General features: G+C 42.7%; 1 protein-coding gene across 3 annotated transcripts in view; it reads left to right on the forward strand.

The window, feature by feature from the left end:
- The window catches only part of TTC7B (tetratricopeptide repeat domain 7B), a 1,395,621-nt gene that overhangs the window by 688,257 nt on the left and 684,862 nt on the right, over positions 1-22,502 (forward strand). For all 3 annotated transcript variants that reach the window (XM_078660056.1, XM_078660054.1, XM_078660055.1), the window contains exons 12-14: positions 3,431-3,548; positions 7,865-7,922; positions 11,971-12,043. In XM_078660056.1, the coding sequence (XP_078516182.1) occupies positions 3,431-3,548; positions 7,865-7,922; positions 11,971-12,043 (249 nt within the window). The remainder of the gene's footprint in view (positions 1-3,430; positions 3,549-7,864; positions 7,923-11,970; positions 12,044-22,502) is intronic.

The following is a 22,502-nucleotide window of genomic DNA, read 5'->3' on the forward strand; positions in this document are numbered from 1 at the left end:
ACGATTTAAACTCATTTTAGTATTCTAGGGCTGATTGTGGCCAAGAGGGATATGGCTAGACTATTGGGAGGGGGGGGGGGGGAAGGGTGGCTTCCATGCATTCATGAATAGACGAGTGAAATGGACCTCTACATGGCAGCTGAAAAAGTCACTTACCATTCATTACCATAGCTGGGGTTGCCTCCACAAGTTTCGTAAGATATGGGGTAGCTGGATTGGGTATTATGGTCTGGGTCCCCCAATGACGAGATTGGTCATACCCCAAGTCAGGAACCATGTTTGATGTTAATGTACCATGGGGAGACTGCTTGCTGATGATAAATAATGTTCCATATGCTGCTGTCGTTTGGGGCTTTGTGCACTGGGAATGCACTTGTAGAGATTGCTGTAAATTCTTGTGGAGATTGCTGTATATTGCCGTGGGTTGGTTTTTTGCACTTACTGGCGAGTATTTTGCTGCATCGTATGCGGTTTCTCTTTTCATAGTTTATAGCAAACAAAATTTTAAAACAATTAGAAGTGGGATTATGACGGTGCCTTGTTCGCGTGGCTAATCTAGATTCAGCTGTTTTACCTGCTTATCGATTTCTAGTCATTTGGCATTCGCCAGTTCAACAATGATGACAGTTTTTCTTTTCCTTTCATTATTTTTTACTATTTCCTTGTTTTTCAGAACTTATTGATGTTGTTTAGGGAACTATTCGTTGAAAAAAAATTACATAATGATAATGAAAATGTAAAACTGAGTATTGCAGTAGAATTTGGTAAACCATGGTTTCACAATGTTAAATCTCATTTTATATCCACAGTGCTAATCCCAAGTGAAGAAGCAGACACTCGTCTTTTTTCCATACCTCAATCTCTATATTACTATTGTTGATAATTTTCCACTTTCTGGATGTGGGCTTATTTCCTCTTCTATTTAGTATTTATAGATATCAAACGAGATCTTATTGTGGAGAAGGAAAAAGTACCAGTAATTGTAGCTCTAATGAAGGCTTCTACTGCAGATTCCTCTCAACATAAATACTCCCAGGTTCTAGACTGGATCTGAAAACATGAAATAGCTCTTCCTTGCCAACAGGAGGCGCCATTGCTCCATCTTGGCTCGGGATCCTTCTCGTTTGAGACATAAAAGAGCAATACAAGACACCACCTGAACTGCTAATGTCAAATCCCTTTTTTCTGTGCTCTTCGAAGTGGACACTCTGTGCTTGCACTCCTTGGATTTCTGTATTTGCATTTGGAGTGATTAGTTCTTAAGTGCTGGGTTTGTCCCTACCCCTGTTAAAGACTTTGTATTTTACCTTGTTTCACCATTGTCTTCCACTTGTAAGTGCCTGAATGTCTTAGATAGACAACACAAATGATTAGGGATGCCGTACCCCCAGGTTTTTCTCTAAATTCAGCTCTCGGAGGGTTTGGGAGGAGATGGCCTCGCAGTGGGGGACCTACCTCTGGTGACTGTTTCTCCTCTATCCTCAGAAAGGCAATTCCCCTGCCTGCCACTGTTCCGGCATCAGGGGCAGTTCTCTACCTTGGCACCATCCTTTGACTCATCTCCTGTCTAGTTGGGAAGAGGCCTGGCTCCATTCCGGCTCAGTGCCCGATACATCCCCAAGGTCTTCTGCATACCCTTGTAGACTGAGCTGACACTGGTGTCCTTGGTGGACATTTGGCCTTCAAGTGAGGAAGTTGGCCTAAAGGCTAGGGTGGTCGACCTCAGATCTGGGGAACCGGGTTAGAGTCTTGGCAAGGACGTGCAACATCTTGTGATTCTGGGCAAATCACTTAATCTCCCCGTGCCTAACAAAAATGAATGTATCCTCATATAATGCAACTGGTGCTTGTGTAAAGCGCTCTGATACCCGATACCTTCAGGTCAAGGTTGCGCTATAAAAACTCTGTTAAAAAATAAAGTTTGAAAGCCAAAGCAATCGACCTTGTTAGTCCTTGCTTGCAAACAGGCTGACCTTTTTTGTGGGAGGTCAGAAGCTAGTAGCAGTTGACCTGACCTCCTTATTGTCTTAATTCAACCAATGTAACATTTCAAAAATCTGTGAAATGTCTAGAGATTGCAGAGCTCTCCAGGATTTTGGAAGAAAGACCTCAGAACCACAGGTTTGTTCAGGTTAAACATGTTTGGTATGAACTTAAGATTCTTCCATGTAATAACGATTTTAAATATTATATGTACACCCACTGAGAATCATTTCAGAGGTAGGGGCTCCTGCTTTCTCAGTTTCTGTTGAGATATCGTTCTCTTTATAGCAATGTCTTCTAACTTGGGAACAATCTGCTCTTTTTCATTGATATTAATTTCAATACTATAGGGAAAGCTGGTGTAGGAGTTGATTCAGCGTATGCTTGGTAGATACCTCTGGTGCCTTTGTATGTCTTCTTCACATGGATGCTCTCAGCCAGTGAATCACTATCTGGCCTCTGGAGTTCAGCATTACTTTCAGCTTTTTTTCAGCCTATGAAGAAAGAATTCAACTCTTTATTAGGCCAAAGTCTCGGGGTCTTGCGCCTCTACTTTGCCTGAGCACATCTGCCACTCCTCCATTGTAAAGACGAAAAGGAATACTGTTGACATCCTTCAAGTGCTTGGTGTCTTTGCAGATACACATACCCCTGAAGACTGGGGGCGTCTCACTGGTGTTCTTGGAATGCACCAGCAAGTTAGAACCCCTAGCTTAGCATTTCTTTGTTAGGTTGTCTGGGTCGAGCGAATAAGCACCATTTTTAGTGATTAGGTCAAGCCACCAAAAAAGAGGAACAGCAGAGAACTCTTTGCTACATGAGGGTTAAACTCGTTTTAATTGCCCACGTGTTCTTTTCTTGTTTTGTTTATTGGATACATTTTAATTGAAAGAAAAACTTTTCTTTTAAGCTGTATTGTTTGGTTTTGAAGAGGGTTTTTTTTCTCTCTCTCTTGAAGAATTTTTCTAAGATCCAACGCTCCTAACTGAGATATTCAGAGTTTAAGAATTTAATGAACCATACCCATGAGATTCCAGGTAGGTAATTTTTGCTTTCAGGGATAGTAGTGAGTGTTCTAGAAGAAAGGCATTTTGTATTATTCTTTATTGAGTCAAAAGAAATGAATAAGGGTGGTTCTGTATCAATTTTTCTGATCATATTAAAAAAATGTATTTATAAAAACTATAGGAATGCAGCAAAACATGCCTACCATAGCACATACGTGATTTGACCAATGCAACAGATAAATCGATTGAGCTATTGATATAGACTATGCTGCAGAAACTACGCTGCGGGCCCGTTTTTTTTTAAATAGTCTTCACTAGGTTCCAGTAATGGAAAATAATTTGCATTTTAAACAATAGCTGTAAAGAGTCAGGAGAACCCTGATGCAAAACAGTACTAATCATCCTTCAGCACAACCCATTTTGTTTTGTTTATTTTTCAGATGGACGAAGCTGAGAGATTTGCCAAAATGGTGGTTGAGCTGGGTGACAGGTCGTCTGAGTTTAAAGCAAAAGGCTATCTGGCTTTGGGACTGACATACAGTTTGCAGGCAACCGATGGTGAGGTTATACATTCAACACAATGGCTGCACAAAGAATGTTCAATTCCTTGCGAGATCGTGTCACCATTCTTTCTTTGTCACTGGTCCTCTTTCTTAAGCTAGTATGAGTGTGTTCAGGTGGTTAAGGTGCCAGGTCTAGGTTTTGTGTAGCCCAGGGATCAATTTTTTTTGTAATCATAGCAGAGATTACTCAACCCTTCATTTTCGATGTGTGATAAATTGCTTTTCAATGCTGTTTGGTTGATCCAGTTTGTAAATGAATGGGTTATAACGATGTCCCAAAAGCCAGGCATAATTTGGCTCTTGCTAGGTGCTCTTTGTTTGACTTCATTTAGGTATGCATGCCAACGTTACTTTTACTTGCCAAATTCTGCTAATTTAAAGCACTGTTGAAATTATGTTCCTTTTGACCACACATTTCAAAAAGACATGGGCATGTTTCAAAAGATGCAATGCCCAGTACAAATGTTACGGCATGTGCTTGATTTCAATTTTGGTACAGTTTATCTCTTTGTCACATATGTGGTTGTAAATTTCACTGGAATGGTGGAGCTGTTTGCTGTAGTTAAGGTATTGTGTCATTCTAGAACTTTGTTTCCTCTGTAGAGCATTTGGCCATGATTCCGATTAGCACAGTAAAGTTCACCCAGCACAGTGCAATTACTAGCAAGACTCCATGGTATGGAGAATTACCATGTAGGACCGATTTATACGCTCCTAAAACCACACAAAATCCCCTCTTCCGCGTGTTTTTACCGCGTACATTTACCACATGCTCTGAGCACATGCCCTTGCCTGAGGGCATGGTGGGGGTGAAGGGAGGGATAAGGAAGCTTTTTTTCTAGCAGGAGTAAGCATTATATTCCATCACCCTGCTACAGAAAAAAACCTGAATGAGGCTTGGCAGCTACTACAGTCAAAGCTCATGTGATTTTTATGGATGGAAATGTCAGCTAGAAAAAATATGTTTGTTTTTACCACACTCGATAAAAGGGGTGAGGAAAAACCAAATATCTCATTAATTATACTGTTGAATAAAACAGCGCTGTATCTTCAGCAATTGAAATGTGAAATTGGCAACATTAGCATGGTATTTTGTGTTTTATGTGAGTGTAGCTCTTAGTCATTTAAGTGACAGTGAATCCCGAATAGAAAGAATCAGATGCACTCAATTCAATTATGGAAAAGGCATGCGTTCATCGGAAAATGTGCGGTTTTACTACAAATCGCTTATTACACGAACACAAGGAGTATTTATAGCATTCATGCAAATTTTGCCGTAAATTGTAGAAACAATGTTTCCACATGTGTCAGTCTTTTCAGATGCTTAATTAGCACCTCCGTTGTTACCTAGGGACATAACTTTGCCATCCTGTGATCTGATATTACAGCATTTGAAATGCTGTAAAGTCAGTTACAAAGGTTGTGTTAAATGTACAGCACCTGTTGAACTCAACCTTTATGAATTTCCTGTAATCTCTAAAGGCTGTCCTTTTTAGGTCGAGCCTACCAGACAGCACAAGATCCCTGCTTGTAAAAGACCTATTCTCATTTTAACACGAACTTATAATGAGTTTAAAGCTTACCATTTGCTTCCTTCTCATTCAGTGGCTTGCCTTGTCCATCTTGTGCTTGTTCTACCACTGGAACATATCCTCTTTACTTCAGCTGCTCTCTTTATGGGAGCTAGTTTTTTCTTTTTGTTCAAGCAATCCATAAGAGATCATGTGTTTTCGAGATATCTCTCACTTCGCTCTCTGTTGCTCTCCCCGTGCTTCATGTTATTTTCTCACCTATGTGCTTCTCTCCCCCACAATCTTTGTTTCTCTTGTCTATGTGCTTCTCCCTTCTCTTCCCTGTTGTTTTCTCCCTCAATTGTATCCACTACTCCGTATTGCTCCCTCATGGTCTTCTCGCATTCCGCCCATCCCCATAGTGTGGTCCTACATTTTTTTTCATTTATGAGGGGGGGGGGAGCAAATTGCTGCCAGCCCTTCCACTTTATAAATAAAAAAGCCTTCGCGCTACTTCATTTTCATATTTTCTTTTATTTACCATACCATCATGACCAATGCATGTGCTTAAAATGGATGTGTGAGCCTACAAAATCTCGCCCTTGTTTCCTTTTATTTGTGCATGAACAAAAACCATTGACTGAGCCAGTAGGTTTCAAATGGGAGATCTATTGGCTTTAGTAATGCTTCCTTCTAATTTTTTTTATTTTAATTTTCCCACCTTCATCAGACTACAAAGCCTTCCGTGAATAGGAAGTTTCATTGTCATGCCCATTTCATGTTCTTACATTTTTTCACTTCTTATGTATACTCCACTTTAAGCATGATTATATGAACTGTAGTTTCCCACAAATAGTAGTGAAATTCCATACAGGGCTGAGAGCTCCACAGCAGCAGCTGTTGACAGGCAGGATACCGCATACCAAGACCCCCTCCCTATAGTTGTAGGAAGAAAGCAAGGCATGGCAAAGATGGCATCCATAGAGGACAAGAGATGAAATGAGCACAGAGTTAGAAAAGTTGGCCCTATTTAGACAGTAGGTTAGCATCATAGCTCATGGGGCTGGCTTTTGATGCTCTTGAAGAAGTGATATTTTTCTTTTAGCATGGCTAAGGACCAGGGAAAATAGTTTTGCTGCTAGGCTAAGGGGCACTATGAAGCAAAATGAGTGGCACCCCAGACATTCTTTGCCAGTTGCAGTGGCAACCTAACACTCCTCGCCAGTGAAACCCTCGGTGGCTGTCTTGTATTGCCTGTACCTACAATTGTCCATGCTTAATATCTGCTCTTAAGGCATCCCCATGTTGATTACTTTTTGTATGTCTTTGTGCTTCTGAGAACAGTGTGCCCTATACCAAGTGCGGCACAGTTAACGTGAATAGAGGCAGAGCATGAGCAATTCACAAAGGTTGGAACTGAAGTTCTAGAAGCATGTTACAACACAGGCTTCCCTTGGTGCCACAGTAGACTGTTGGAATGTTATCAGGTCATATCACGAAGAAAAATGGCGGAGCAGTCTTAACATAAGTCATATTTACACAATTTTCTGTTTTGCATTGTTTGTGAATGAGACATTTAGAAATATCAATATAGGACTAGCTAGGTTGTGTTAGTGAGACTCAGGAGGTACATCTGCGGGCAAACCCTTAGGTTTGGTCATGAAGCCCTCACACACCAACCTAGTTGGTGTCATGCTTCATCATCGGGCCCACCACAGTGACACCGAATGTGTCCCGGGTGTGCTGCGACTCCAGATTACTGAGGAGCTGGTATGCTTGCTGAGTGTGCAGTGATAGTGAGAATGAATGTGAAAGGTTAAAAGCTATACAGGTGGTCCCAGTTCCCGAGGGTGAAAGGTAAATTTTAATATCTGGGCCCCTGTTAGCAAGATAAAAAGGCTGTGGACGATGTGGAGTGTATTAAGAGCTCCTACGTCCTTGTGGTCTACATGTTTCAGCCAGGCCTTTTGATTAAAACTGGCTTTCCTCAGGACCAATGAGTATGTGTGGGTGACAATAAACTATATTAAGTGACAATGTGTGGTAAAAAGTGTCGCACTCGCTAAGGTGCTGTACGTGTAAGAGGGGGATTCCCTCTACTTTACTGTACATAGAACATAGAGACAATACAGACATACAAGGGAGAACCAGTGAGAATGGTATTTACCAAAACACAACATATGGCCGACTTCTAGTGTGCGTGAGCGACCTAGAGCGGCAGATAACGTGGCCATGAGCGTTTTCCATGGCTGAAGTGAAATATGGCGGTAAAGTTTTAAACGCAGTGGCGGTGGTGGGCTACACAGCGAAACAAGCATAGCGTGAGGTACAGGTAAGTATGGTACATAATTCCTCACACTTGCTACTTGCTGTTAAAGCCTCATGGGTCACTTGGCAGGGAGGGGAAGAAGACCCTAAACGTTGTAAAAGGTCAGAGTTAGGATGGTACCTGTGGGGAGAAAATGCTGCTTAATGAGACATTTGCCATATTTAATTATTGTGCGGCCCCAGCATTTACACAACGACTGCTTTGATGTCATTGTTGGGACATTTTGCCGGTGGATATCAAAAAAATTGCTAAAAAGGAAATGTCCTGAAGTCACATTTTTGCTTGTACCTCAAAAACGTCCTCATTGGAAGGACTACACATCAATCGAGCTTCTATAAAATGCAAACGCTAGTAAAGATTTACATATATTGTTGAAGCGAGTAAGTTCATTTGTGCCCATTTCGCAGTCTACTATACAAACTAGCAACATAACACAACTTAAATGACTAATTGTATTTCTTTTTCCTTTAGCTTCCCTTCGAGGGATGCAGGAGGACCTTCAGAGGAAAGCTCTCCTTGCATTTCAGAGGTAGGGGCAAGGTTTTTGTTTCTGCTTGTAGTAAGACTACTGTGTGATGATCTTGGAAATAGAGCTTGAATGTACCCTTCCCTTAGATTGTATTTCCTCTTAAGGCGTCTTCTCTTTTTGCTGTACTTAAATTGTTGTGTACATAGTCAACACTAAGGTGATGCTGGAGGCATCCAAAACAAAAAATATTGAGGATTAATGTGACGCTTCTCAATAGAGAAAAGAAATAAATGTGTTGCAGTTTTTCAGCTATTAGTCCATTAGGTAAAATAGCGATGAGTTGGCATTAACCCGTTTGGTGCTGCGGACGGCCCCTGGCCGTCCCACATGATGGTGGGTGTGTGCGGAGGACGGCCAGGAGCCATCTGAACCCCGCCCACTGATTAAATCACCCGCACTGCTGCTGAATTTGCGCCGCGGTCAACGGGTTAATTGTACTGTCTGGTGTTGTATTTTGCTGCGTAGTGGGAACATAGCACCCTGCTTAAATGAGTATTTGCAGTGCTTCATTTAAACCGGTAGTTTCAAGTGGGCCCCACCTGCACTCATTTTGGGGGACCAGCACTTATTTTTTCTCAACAGACTTTGATCCAGTGCAAAAGAGAGAAAAACACAAAAGGGGGAAAGGAAGACAGAAAACTAGTGACAAAAGTAGAAAGGGAAGATTAAAAAGAAACTGCATGTGTGAGATACAGAGGCAGGAGTGCCTGGGGACAGCAGTGGCAAAGCAAGGGGGGGTGCGATGAGGGCAGTCCCCCTTGCTCTATGACGACCGGGGGAAAAGCAGGGACCACCACGGGCGGCAGAGTGGCTAGCTACACCACTGGGGTGCAGATTAATGAGGCATGAGGTGAAATCAAGACTACGCAGCCTTGGTATTCGGCATGAGGGCCTTCGATTGTACCAGGTACAGGCTTCTGAGCAAAACTTAAAGCCCCGAAACGCATTCCTTTACGAATTAAGCACTGCCATTTGTCACTCCTGAATTCTCTTGGTTCTATTTACCTTTATAATGTTACATTTATGCAGTCAGTCTTGTAATTCCTCCCAGACTTGCTTGATGGTATGTTGCAAAACCTCTCTGACTTTGATGCTAATCTTGTACATGCTTAGCAGTCATTTCTGTCCCAGATGTGGAGGACTGTAGTTTCGTCCCTCCTCTCATTGCCTGCCGTGACCACTAAGTCCCTACTGGAGGATTATAACAAGGATTATGGAGTTTTGTAATACATATATTCTCCCTGCAAGTAATAAACCCATTTCTGAGATAATTTCCAGAGGTAGGTAGGTGTCAAGGGAAATGGATTGAGGCAAGGGCATATGGGTAGACATGGCTGCCGTAAGGTGAGTTGGACAAATCGTTTGTTTGTAATGGGCTCTGTAAACAGGCACCTGCAAAGTTGAGGCTGTTCTGATTACTAATCCAATGCAAATTGGTGAAAGTTTAAGTTTTAATCCTGGTACCTTGTATCCTTTGCTGGTGCACTTTCTGCACTGCCCCTTATTGTTGAAAGTCTGGGAGAAGCCTTTCCTCCAATTTGGTGCCTCTCTCTCTGCAACTTTCCGCCCTGAAGAGCTTTTTAAAAAGTGCATGTAAACAAATTCAGATTTTCTTCTGGCCCCTGAATGAAATGGGTACCTCTCGGTTAAGACCGAAGAATTCGTATAGAAACTTGTCATCACATCCAGTGACACTGAATTCTCAGATTAGGCTTGGCTGTGTTGTTTATCTTCGGACCTCTTCAAAAGAAGTGGCACAAGAACTGAACATACTGTTCTAAGAGGCTTTAACAAGAGCATTACACAGTTGCAATCTGCACGCGCCTTCATTTCACTGTGTGATGTAGGAGGCCTGTCTACTGTACCACAACCGCATAGAGGGACACAAATGAACGGCACCATGCAAGAACATTCTATCTTCAAATGCTTTGCCACACTCTAGATTGTGTCCCATGCTGGATTAACCCTTTCGACAGTAGTCCAGTTAGTCTATTTCAGTCCACTATAACTAGGAATAGTTGCCCTACAGTTCTGAAGTGATCTTATTTTATTAGAATGATAAGAAAGGGGGAGTGTGTATGAGTCCTGTTGTTTTTAGCACAGTACTAATTTCTGCCTTTTGGGGGGGTAAGTGTAAATATAGATTTGCACATTCCAAAGAATGGAATCTGGAGAGAACATTTTGGATTTTTTATTTTTAGAACATGAAGTAGATATAATAGATGCTGCAAAAGGAAAGGTTTGGCAATGACACTTTTTATGTTATTTTGCAAGTATTTGTATAGCACGTTGTGCAATTTATATCCTCTATAGTGATCAGCATCTTTTGATGGTTCTGGGATACTTGTTGAATGGAGTCTATTGGGTGCATGGATCTTAGATTTGGTTGTTTCGAGCGCCATTTAGTAGTAATAATGCTGGATGGTGGCCGGCTGCCTTAAAACTGTCTAATTATTGTTTAAAGATGGTTCATATTCATTAATGGCTTTCTGGATCCTGTCATGCAATATCTAGTCGGTACAATGCTTGCGTGTGTGGGTGCGATGAAGGATTTTGCCATTTATTTTGTTCTCCTGCGCTACTGTGTTGTCCATTTCTGAACTGAAGGTGGCTGTTTGCTTAGAATTCATTATAGTTGATGGTTGGGTTTTATTAATTGCTTCGTTAGACCGCCTTACCTGGGTATTCAAACATTAAAGGTGTTGTCTGAGAACTCAGAAGGTTCAGAAAAGATTATAATTGTGAAGTGCTTGGTGTTACAGATGTGCCCCAACCAGAGTTCCAAAGCTTGGCAGCTTGAAACCCATAATATTTGCTTCCCCACAAACGGTTATATGTTTAAGTACAATCAGTAGGCTTGTTCTACCTTACTGTAGTTTTCACACTTGAGTCTGTGTATGTTAATTCCAGGTCTAAGAAAGGGGCATTGACTTGCATTGATTTGCTTGTTATGTAAATGACTGTACATTTTTAAAGTGAAATGAACCATGGCTATCAAACAGAAGGGAAGGTCACAGCATGCCTGAAACTAATGTTTAAAAAAATTATATAATGCAGCCGTCGCATCATATTGTAGGCGCTCACCACCACGAAACTAAGTGAGGCGAGACCTTTTTTCTTTTTATGTAACAATCCAAGATGGTATACCTTATAAAAGGTTACAAAAAATGCACGTTTTTGCCATAGTGCTCATCTGCTTTGTAATTCTTTTTCTTAAAATAAGAGGGAGTACAGAGCAGACAGAGTAGAAGGCAACACATCGAGGGAGTATAGGAGAGAAGGACATGTGAGAGAAAACAATGGGGGTGTGCAAGGACAACACAGGGCTGGGAGTGAGGAAGCAAGCAGGCAATGGATTTATTGCGAGGCATACCGGCAACATTGATGGGGAAGTAGTACATGTTACAATGGTGGAGGGGTTTGGAAGCTAGAATGGCAATGGAAGGTGTCCTCGCAGGCAATAAGCAAGAAAGAAACGGAGGTTGAGGGGAGAAACACGAGCATGAAAGAGGAACATGAAGTATACAAGAGAGACAGCTGGAAAACATATTTACACTCGTAGAGTGCTTGACAAAAAAGAAAAAAACTGTGCCTGAAATGAGAGTACTGGAAGGACACAAGTAATAGGCCCATGCTCTAAGTGACTGAGAAACACCAGAAGAGGAAGGAAATCCGACGGAAGCTGGCAAGCAAGAAGCAGGCAAAATAGTGACAATTAAACTAACCAATGGTAAGCAATGGGTGGGCTCTAAGCCCATTGCAAGCTAACAATACGTCTTGCAACAGACTGCACGCTTGCTGTATTAGGAGAGACCTGTAAAGGTCTTTATGATATGTGCTAGATTTCCATGCAAGGAGGTGGCCAATTGGCTGTAGACGTTCAGAATCGTTGATCAATTTGTGAGCTGCTATAAAAGGTTGTTTAATATCGATGTTTGGTTCCTATTCCAGTTGTTTCTGAGCATTATTATCGATGTTTGATGGCTAGACAATGACACAGGTAATATGCTGCTTGATTAACACTGCTGTAACTGCTTCATTTTTTCAGGGCACATAGTTTATCGCCTACAGATCACCTGGCAGCTTTTTACCTCGCCCTGCAGCTTGCTATCTCCAGACAGGTGAGTTCGGCAGATACAAACCAAATGTTATATTTTGCTCTGCTCTGCACTGCACATACTATTAAAATCGAAAAGCACCCTCGATATAAATCTACATTACACCTTTGAAGAAAAGTGCACGGCCTTAATTTGACCGAACAGAGCTCTTCGCCGTCTGGCTGTAACCCACCATCTTCAAAATGCGTTGTTAAAGTGAAGAATCTTGCAAGATAAGTTCACTCTAAAGTGCTAGCCTTCACCCTCAGAGCTGTGTATTGAGATCTAATGTAAGTGCCATTTTACTAAAGTAAAGTGCAGCTGACTCAAAGCATGAGGGATAGTCACTATTTCTGTGTTGGCAAAAAGTCATGGTTGGCATGGTCACGAGGATTGCGTAAATTGAAAGCAAACAGGAAGCGTGTAACCTCAAAAATGTAATTAATTTTGGATGTCAAAGTAGTTATCATCCGACTAAAGGTTATTCAATCCTCTGCTTGTAACCTATTTCCCCTCTAAGTGGCGCACATTTGTTATTTCCAGCGCTCAGACTGTTTCGGGGAGCGCACTCGGCGCTACCTGGCCTAAAAGAGGCTGGAAAAGGGATATTTTGCGTCGCCGGCCTCATGTATACAAAGATGCTGTAGGCATGAATCTTCACTCTCTTTTGGCGTGTGGCAGACCTAGGGGCTGCTGCTTCCATTAATTTATTAAATAGAGGCTAGCCCTGAAAAAAGTTATATAAATCATACAACAGACATCACCTAAAATATTATCTCCTCAAAATATAAACATGTTAAGATTTAACATAAGTACACCACATTAAATCATTGGCTTGAGAAGTACTTATTAGAAGTGTTTTTTTTTAACTTCAACCAATAATGAACTAAGAGGGAAGACAGTTGTCATGTAAATCCTGTACGTGCCTCCGATTTTTATAGAGCCACATTATAGCCGATTAAATTAAACACAATAGGTTTTTGTACAACTGGTATTCTGAACTTACACCTTTAAAAGTGTTTTCATACACAATAATGAAGAAAAATAAGTTTTGGTAAAAATACATTGTTTGGCTAAGATCATACAATTTAAACGGGAAAGCGCAATTTATCCATGTTTTCTGGTGTCACTGTGTACATATCTATTTTTCTTTCCTTTATATCATGTTTACACTTAGCTTTTTCCTATGTTCATTTTTTGTACAGCGCGGACACTACTGAAGGTATTGGCACACTTTACAGGAGCATCATTTACATTACACAAGGTCACATTCGTTTTTTTAGGCACCAGGAGATTAAGTGATGGGCCCAGAATCACAGGATGTTGAGCTGACGCCAATACTCATATCTGTTTCCCCAGTTCCAAAGTCGGCACCTCTTGCCACAGTGCCACATCCTGGGTAGAGGAAGAACGGCAGGCAGAAGCCACATGAAAGCTTGGCTCGTTTTGAGCTTGAGGTTCCCACAGGTCCTCGAGCTAAGCCTGAGCCAGACTTCAGTCTGGCTGAAACTTTCAGTGGCTCGCCAATTGTAGTATTATATTTAATGACTTAGTGCCCTGTAATGGGAATTCGGTTTATGAAGCTGATTCTGCTTACATTGAGGCGACTAGACTGTTTGCTTTTTGAAGAAATGTGTGTAGTAAAACTGTTAATTGAACTGTAGGAGCAGGTTTCTGCATAGAAGAACAAAACAAATAGTGACTCTTTACTGCTTTGTTAGAGACGCAAGGGCAGGTTTACTGAGTTTTAGAGCAATGCGGTACAGCATCCAAAGTTGCTGTGCTGCATTGCGTCAAAGTGTGAGAGAGAAACAGTATTATATCTACTAAGATATCGCGCTGTTTCTCTCCCCCTGCCCTGGCTCACCTTAGACTGACTTTGACCAGCACATGCTTCCTTGCACTATAAGACAAGTTTGTGTGTGTTCTGTCAAGCATAGATTTTGTACTGAAGGGGCACTCTTCCAATACAAAGACTATGCTTTAATACTTTTCTCACTCTGTGTGTCTGATATACTTTATAATGCAACATACATGCTCTACTGTTATGCTCTCTTTGAAGAGTTATAAATATTTGCTGCAAATTGGGATTTGCCAAAAATCCATGGGGGGTTGTATGGGAATCCCCATATACTAGACATGGTATATCCCCATGATGCAAAGTAGGGGATAGAGCTACTTGGCGTTACTTTGGGTAGCTGGATTGCTTTGGAAAGTAAATCTCACCACGACACAAAGTGATGGATTTGCGTCACTTTTGTGACACAAGCCCAGCGCAAACCGTTAGTAAATCTTGGCCTAAATCTTTAAACTGGTTCTTTTCAATATTATCAGAGCAATATGCGTTTTTACTACAAGCTAATGCGAGGTTACCAAATTAACAATGAAGTGCAAATGTTGCTGTGTAAAATCAGAAGATAATGAGTTCATTGTAGAGAAGGGCCCCCTGGAAAATGATTGAAAAATTGTTTGATCCCGGCATTGAAAATGCCAGATTTCTTTAGACATTTTCCTGGATGTTAAGAAGGCCTTGACCCCTGTAACAGCTATAATTTGTTTATCGTTCTTGCAGAGTGCTAAATCATTACATTTTCAAAACCCTATATTTTTAGAGGGGACTCAAAATATAACTGTGCCAATTCGCTTAATTGCACATTTTTGTCTGTATCAAAATGATAGGGCAGTTTTCACACTCCGCAGCACCTCATACATGTGTGCAGCGATGTTCATGTAAGCATGTTTGAATCCTGTCTTTGAACTTTATAACCCTAACCCAATACCTCCCATATGGGCCACACTACATACAGGGGTGGCTTTAACACTGGTGGCACCCTGTGCGACAATGACTGTTGGCCCCCCTCCCCGATGATCACCTCTGACACCGATTACCTAACTAACACCCGTTAACAGTGCACCTCAAGTCTCCAAATCCACTGTCTCTCAGATTGAGTTTTATAGCACCACACATAGCAGTGTAAGATGTCAGAGCACTTTATATCACACACACATTGCACAGAGACAATCATATGTGTGTAAATTAGAGTATAGGAAATGTTACATCAGTCAGGACTACAAGGTGTAATTTAGGAGTGAAATGTCATCAATACTGGTAGGCAATATAGTTTGAGTCCTTATTCTTTAAAGCACAAATTCAGAATTTAAAACGTAACACCATTGTTAGGGTTTCTCTTTAATAATAAGAATTGTTTTCTACCCAAATGAACCCTTTTGGCAATGTTAGGATATGAAAGACTGGGCAAAAAACATATAGCTCTAACATATACCTTGCAGAATGCATGCAGCTCTTTGATGACAGTGAATAGCTCAATGTTCTAGATTAGGATTTTGACTTATAAACCACAAGTAACAAAAGGAGCTCTCTTAAAGAAGCAGTAACCCACTGACCTATTTACATTATATGCAGTTGGTTAGCTGCATGGTGTATGTTCTTAGCAGGAGGCATTTTAATCCTCTGCGCTACCTTAAGATTAGTCAAAACTTCCACTAAACAAACCTCCAGTCTCTTTCCACGCTGGAGTTGTTTTGTCATTTTAATTGATGCCTGAAAATTTCTGGAGGCCAGGAACGCGTCAGCAGGTGCTCTTAAAATTATAATATATTTGTAAAAATGATGCCCCCACCCCAAGTCAGCATCCGGTGCGGTGGCACCGCTCGCACAGCCCTAGAGCCGGCCTTGACTACATCCAACATCCTATGCAGTTCAAATGCTAAACAGAATACAGTGCAGCTTCATCCAGAGTATTGAGCACTATATAAATACAAGAGGACCAAACAGCCACTTTAATGTTCCTCTTTTATAGCTATAACGAGAGGGAGAGGTGTCGATGAGGGCCTCTTAAGTGGCAGCAAGTGTGGGGCACCTGGCCGTGGCCAATGCTGCCAGATCCATTATTTAGTGAGGAGTATAGAGGCAGTCAGACAAGTGAAGCAGATGATTTAGAGATTGCCACCCTGTTCTGTGATCTAAACATGTGCATTTAGGAAGAGGCATGTCTATTTGTGCTGCAGCCAGTGCAAAGGCACCAGGACTCAGATGTTAGAGATACCTAGTCTGTTCTGTACTGGCTGCTGCTTATTTAACAGGCTTCTTGTTAAGAATTTTTGATGAAAGCAAGGAGGTGCACCAATTAAGTAGATTCAGTCCATAATAATTTCTTCAAGAAAGTTCCTTATTCAACAGTTCATTCAAAGAACAACCAGCTAACGCGTTTCGTTCCCAAAATAAAATTGTGGAACTTCGTCAGGGCTCTATAATGTATAGTTCTAGTGCTCCGTGAGGAAACATCTTAAATTTGACAGTCGCCTTATGATAGAGGTAAGTTTCAGGTATAAAAGCGTGACACCTTGCTAAGCGTCTGATTTCTCCTTCCATGGTTCCGTGTGATTTATACATTATAGAGCCCTGACGAAGTTCTACAACTTTATTTTGGGAACGAAACGCCATGGGTGGTTGTTGTTTGAATTAACTTTTGAATAAAGAACTTTCTTGAAAAAATTATTATGGACTGAATCTACTTTCTTGGTGCACCTTCTTGCTTTCATCAAAAATCGTAATCTGTATTCATTGGCACTCAAGGGCGACAAGTGCTGGATGATTTGTGCAAATTCTCTAAAGACTAAATTGCAGTAATAAAGTGAGGTGCTATTCAATTAGTCCGTTTCTCTTTTCAGTTTTGTTACCCTTCTTGTTAAGAATTGTTTTGAAGTACCTTCCTAAAGCAGAAGCTAGAGCATAAGCCAAACGTTGCATTCGATGCTAAGGGCTTCACTTGAGGTCGAAAAGAAAAAAGGGCAAGAAGACAGAGTGGACGATGGTGGATGAGGTGAAAAGGCAGCACAAGTGAAGAAAAAGATTGAGATAGGTGGAATGCATTAGAGGTGATTAGAAAGAGGTTAGGAGTAGGAGGGCAGCTATGGAGGCGATATATAAAGGAGGAAATGGAACGAGGGACGTGGGCAGGAGGGCAAGAATTTGATATGAAGTAAGAGAGAATAAAGGAAGAGGAGACACCATAAGAAACTAGACAAAGGAGATAGGGCTGTCGGAATGGAAAGAAAGCAGGAAGAGTAGAAGAAAGAAGATAACAGGAATCCAAATAAGAAAAGGTATGGGATAGGAAAAGAGAAAAACAGTAAAGACACAAGTAAAAGAAAGAAATATGGAAGGGAAGAAGGATATTTATAGGAGAGAGCGAGGGAGAGGGAAGATTTGAGTGCAAAGAGAAAAGAAACTTGGATAGGGAGGATGAGCTATGGAGGTGAGGTAGAAAAACGAATGAGTGAATATGTAAGAATTCCAGAGGGTAAAAAAGGAAGGGGAGTGAATCAAAGCAAGGAGAGGAAAAAGGAAGGGGAAGAACGAAGGAAGAAAAGGACAAAACGAACAAACTTAAAGGGAATCGGAAGACAAAGAGGTGACAAACAAGGAGGTAATAGACAAGCAAAGGACCATGACAAGTGAGAGTGAACATAGTCAAGATAAATATTTGATAGAGAAAGGGTGGAATGAGATAGACAATAGGGAGAGTAGAGGGAAATTGGGAGAGAAGGGTAGGATGTAGATTTGAAAGAGAGGACACAGGATGGGAGAGATGTGGAGGAGAGCATAAAGGGAGGAAAAGAAGTGGAAAGGGTAAGTAGGAGAAAAGAGGAGATAAAAAGGGAGGAAGGAGATAAGGACACGTTAGAGAGAGAGAGAGAGAGTGGAAGTGGAGAGGGTCGGAATAAGGTGCAAAGGGGAGATAAGAGAGGCATGGCGATAATGTAGAGAGAGTAAAATAGATACAATGATTAGGGCACCAGAAGCAGTGCCGCCAGTCACCAAGGGTGCAAGGAGCCCACTGCACCCTTGTAATGGGTGCTTTTTAAGTCGAGACTGGCGTAGGCTGCGCACATGCGCAGTCTCGCCAGCGAGACTTAATGTCTTAGAGTAACGAGGGTAAACCCCGCCCCTCTTCTGCATTGGCTGGCCTCCTAAACGGCAGCCAGCCATTGGAGAAGAGGTCCCAGTGACGATCTAAGCCCCGTCTTTTTCGGAGTGAGGGGCGTGTTTTTTAACTTTCTTTTTCTTTCTTCTCCATTGGCTGGAGTGTAAAAACAACAGTCAAAAACACGCCTGTTGTTTACATTCCAGCCAATGGAGAAGAGGGGGGAAAGAAAAACACGCCCCCCAATCCGAAAAGGACGGGGCTTACAGACTCCTGCTGCCCGTCTCGCTAACCACCAGATGAGCTGAAAGTTGCACAGCCGAACGGTGGAGCCACAAAATCAAGCTCCCATCACACGAACCACCACCCACCGCAGGTGATAACACCTGCCCAATCCCTCTGCTGACCCCTCGCGAGAGCTTGGGACGCCGGCGCGCACACAGGCCTTCAACACCCCGAAGGATCTTACCTGCACCGTGATGGCGTTGCACCCGGCAGATGTTCACCCAGCACCGGCAGGCCCACCCGGCGCTCACTGCTCGCACTGTCAGCCAGTCAGAGGTCTGGAGAGCCCCAGCCCTTGCCGGGCAGGCTGCGCACTCGCCCCAAACTGAATTTCCAGTTCTCTTACATTGCTGCCTACTTGTCTTTATTGGCCCGCCCGTCCCTCCCGGTGTCGGGTTACACGGAGCCAGCACTCGCAGCACCTTGCGGAGCAGCTATACAGCCGTGAGGCTCTGTCAGTGACGACGGCAGAGGTCATCACATCATCTGTTCGCCGCCCCCTTCCTTTCTCCACCCTGTGGTGTCCGCTTTGGCTGTCGAAACTAAAGAAAGACTAGAGTGACATACATTACAGAGGACTTGCGGCGATGTAAAATGTTAGCGCGAAGTAAAAAACTATAAACGCTGCTCTGGGGCAAAATAAAACTGCGCCTTATCAATACTTGAGAATATCAACGTTTAATCATCGTGAGGCGCCTTATTCATTGGAGAAGAAAGACATTGAAGCAAAACTTGTATGAACGATATTTACGAACTGAATTTTTGTACATGTATTAGAGTTTCTAATCCCAGGAAGTCTCGCCTTTGTGCCGTAAATGTTGGCGTGGTAGTGCACAGTTAACGCTTTCTCTCCATCTAGGCTTGAGCAGTCCAAGATGTCGGGGAGTGCGAAAACAGTTTTCTGCAAAGACTACTATTGCCCTAGCCATAAGTCATAAGGAACTAGAGTGGAGGGAGCAGTGTCATCTGTGGAATGCTCCGACAGTGTTGAAAGTGCCCCGACAGTGGAGAGGGCAAGAGGGGGAATGCTTGATCAGCGAGGGAATGCCATGCCAGTGTGGCTCTGTGTGTGTGTGCGGCTCTGTGTGTGGCTCTGTGCGTGGCTCTGTGTGTGTGTGTGGCTCTGTGTATGTGTGGCTCTGTGTGTGTTTGTGTGTGGCTCTGTGTGTGTGGCTCTGTGTGTATGGCTCTGTGTGTGTGTGTGTGTGTGTGTGTGTGTGTGTGGCTCTGTGGCTCTGTGTGTGTGAAGCTCTATGTGTGTGTGTGGCTGTGTGTGGCTCTGTGTGTGTGTGTGGATCTGTGTGTGTTTGTGGCTCTGTGTGTGTGGTTCTCTGTGTGTGTGGCTCTGTGTATGTGTGGCTCTGTGTATGTGTGGCTGTGTGTGTGTGTGTGGTTCTGTGTGTGTGTGGCTCTGTGTATGTGTGGCTCTGTGTGTGGGTGCAAATGCAATAGCTCACGCATTTGCGAGAGATTAAGCTATTGGCATTGTAAATGACAATGCCATTTATTTATCTGTTTTCAAAATCAACACATAAATAAAAATGTTGTCATTTACAATGCCAATAGCTCTAACTTTCCTAAAGGTGAGACCGTTGCATTGTAAATGCTTGTTAATACTAATCCATTGGCAAGAGATCAATTCTTTCTGGCTTTGCATTAGGGCCCATGGCACTCTTATGCCACCGACTTTGGTAGCTTGCACACTATACGCTTTCATATTAAGTTGTTGCTTGTCTTCTGTGCATGCAGCCTTGGCAGCAGCACTCAGAGTACCTTTATTGCTGCTCATGGAGAAAATAAAATAGCGGGAACATTGCTTGGAATGCTTAAATCCTCCATAGTAAATTGCTTTATCTAATGCAACCACACCTCTGGATTGACATTGGAATAAATTGACACTCTTAGAGTGTTTACAGTACATCATCAAATATGGCAGCTTTCAAGGCCTTGAACTTTGTCACATTATGAACCATTGTAATAGTTTCACCACCTCATGGGCTATTTAGTGTTATCCACACTCTTTAGCTGGATGCTACAGACTCCTTCATCATAGCTTCCAACTGTCCTGTTTTTGCCAGGATAGTCCTAGCAAGTTTGAGGCTGTCCCGGGTAATTCACAATCCCGGGACAGTCCTGGAAATAAGGGCCTACTAAAGAAAAAGAATTGCGATGGAAATTTCAAACTTTAGGCCAAAGTAGCCGAGTTGGTAAAATTCTCTAACGCAGCTGAATGGGAGAATTGTCCAACTCCGCTACTTAGGCCTTAAGTTTGAAATTCCCATCTCAATTCCCTGCAATTCTCTTTATTGAGCAGACACTATATATAATCTACACTATGATAAGTAGGTGGAGTTAAATTATGCTAATTATGCGGGTTGGGCAGGGCTTTGGGGCAATGGGTGTGGTAGATTTTCCAGTAAGTCATTGATAGCTGTGCTGCAAAGTATCCCTGGAAATGGGTTTCAAATGTTGACAACTAGGCTTCATCAGTGTCTGTTCTCTTTTCCCTTGCTGTTTTCAAAACCTTGCTGGTGTACAATCCATGAAATACATCATTATGAGCAGTTTTCTAAAACCATGCATAGTTGTTCATTCTTTTTTGGGATGGAGGATTATATTGTTGTATCTCTTCTAGCTTTGATCGTTGTGTGTCTGTTGTTTGCTGTCACTTTTCCCAAGAATCCATTTGTATGGACCTTTTGCTAATGCTGATATCATTGTACAAAAGAACGCTGAATTTTCACTGCAAATGATTTCACCGTTAATTACAGTATTGATATTTTCCTATTGTTTACCACATGAGATATCTCCTTTGTTGTTCTCTTGCGATTCTTCTTCAGCATAACTGCTCTCCTTGCTCTCCTTGCGTGACTCCAGACCCGAGGGCTCTTTGTGTGTTACGTTCTCTTGCGATTGTCATCGATATAATGCATTGATGTCTTTTATACCATGGTCCATGATGGCTGTCAAAAACATAATGGATTAGGATATCTCTACCACTTTAGTTGAAACGTTGCACCCCTCGACGGAATGGTATCATCCCCCTGGGGATGTTCTTAATAAGCATTGTTTTGTGGGCTATTTCAGGAAATTTGATTGCCCAAAACTTTAAATCAATCACAGTAGGCAGGAATACGTGTAACACTCTGTGCTTACTTTTTCATGTGTGTTGTGCATGGAATATCAGTGTTTCGCCAGGAGCATAAGCAATAACACACATCTGACTTTCGACCATTGCATTCTCTGGCATATAGCAGGAGGCGTCCGCAGAACTTTTTCCAGGGGGGGGCAAAATGTTAACGTCATCACCATCCTCCGACATGATGTGTACCAGGTGGGGCACAAGAAACACTGGGGCGCAGGAGGAGCCATGGGGGGCAGGAAGCAGGCCGCATATGATCTCATACACCATAGGGTTGTTGTGCCACAGCCATCTCTTTCTTTTGTCGCACCCCAAAATCCATACCTGCGCTGGTCCCTAAAATTACCCCCTAGCACCCCAAAACTCATACCCACCGGGAACCCTAAAATTACCCCACCCCACCAAAACTCATACCCTCCCTGAATCCTAAAATTACGCCCCTGGCACCCCAAAACCCATACCCACCCTGAACCCTAAAATAACCCCCTAACACCCCAAACCCCATACCCACCCTGAACCTTAAAATTACCCCTGCCCCCCAAAACTCATACCTGCCCTGAACCCTAAAATTACCCCCCTGGCACCCATAACCCTTACCCACCCTGACCCCTAAAATTGTCCCCCTGGCACCCCAAAACTCATACCCACTGAACCCTAAAATTACCCCCCTGGCACCCCATAACCCATACCGCCCTGACCCCTAAAATTGTCCCCCTAGCACCCCAAAACCCATACCTGCCCTGAACCCAAAAATGTCCCCCCTTGCACCCCAAAACCCATACCCGCCCTGAACCCTAAAATTAACCCCCTGGTACCCCAAAACCCATACCCACCCTGAACTCTAAAATTATCCACCTGGTACCCCAATCCCTAACACGCTGTGAACCTTAAAATTACTCCCTGACACCTTTAAACCCACACCCACCCTGAACTCTCAAGTTACCCCCTGGCACCACAAAAGCTGAACACTACAGTCTGATTGTGTATCGCGCCAGAGGATCTGCTGGTCCGATCGGCTCGCCCTGGTCTGGTTCTGCTCACCCTTCTCTGGAGCTGTTCTGCTTGTTCTGTACCTCTTCCGGACCCACCGAGCCTGCCTCCATGCACA

The sequence above is a fragment of the Lissotriton helveticus genome, chromosome 9 (assembly GCF_964261635.1).
Source record: "Lissotriton helveticus chromosome 9, aLisHel1.1, whole genome shotgun sequence".
In the NCBI taxonomy this organism is placed as follows: domain Eukaryota; kingdom Metazoa; phylum Chordata; class Amphibia; order Caudata; family Salamandridae; genus Lissotriton; species Lissotriton helveticus.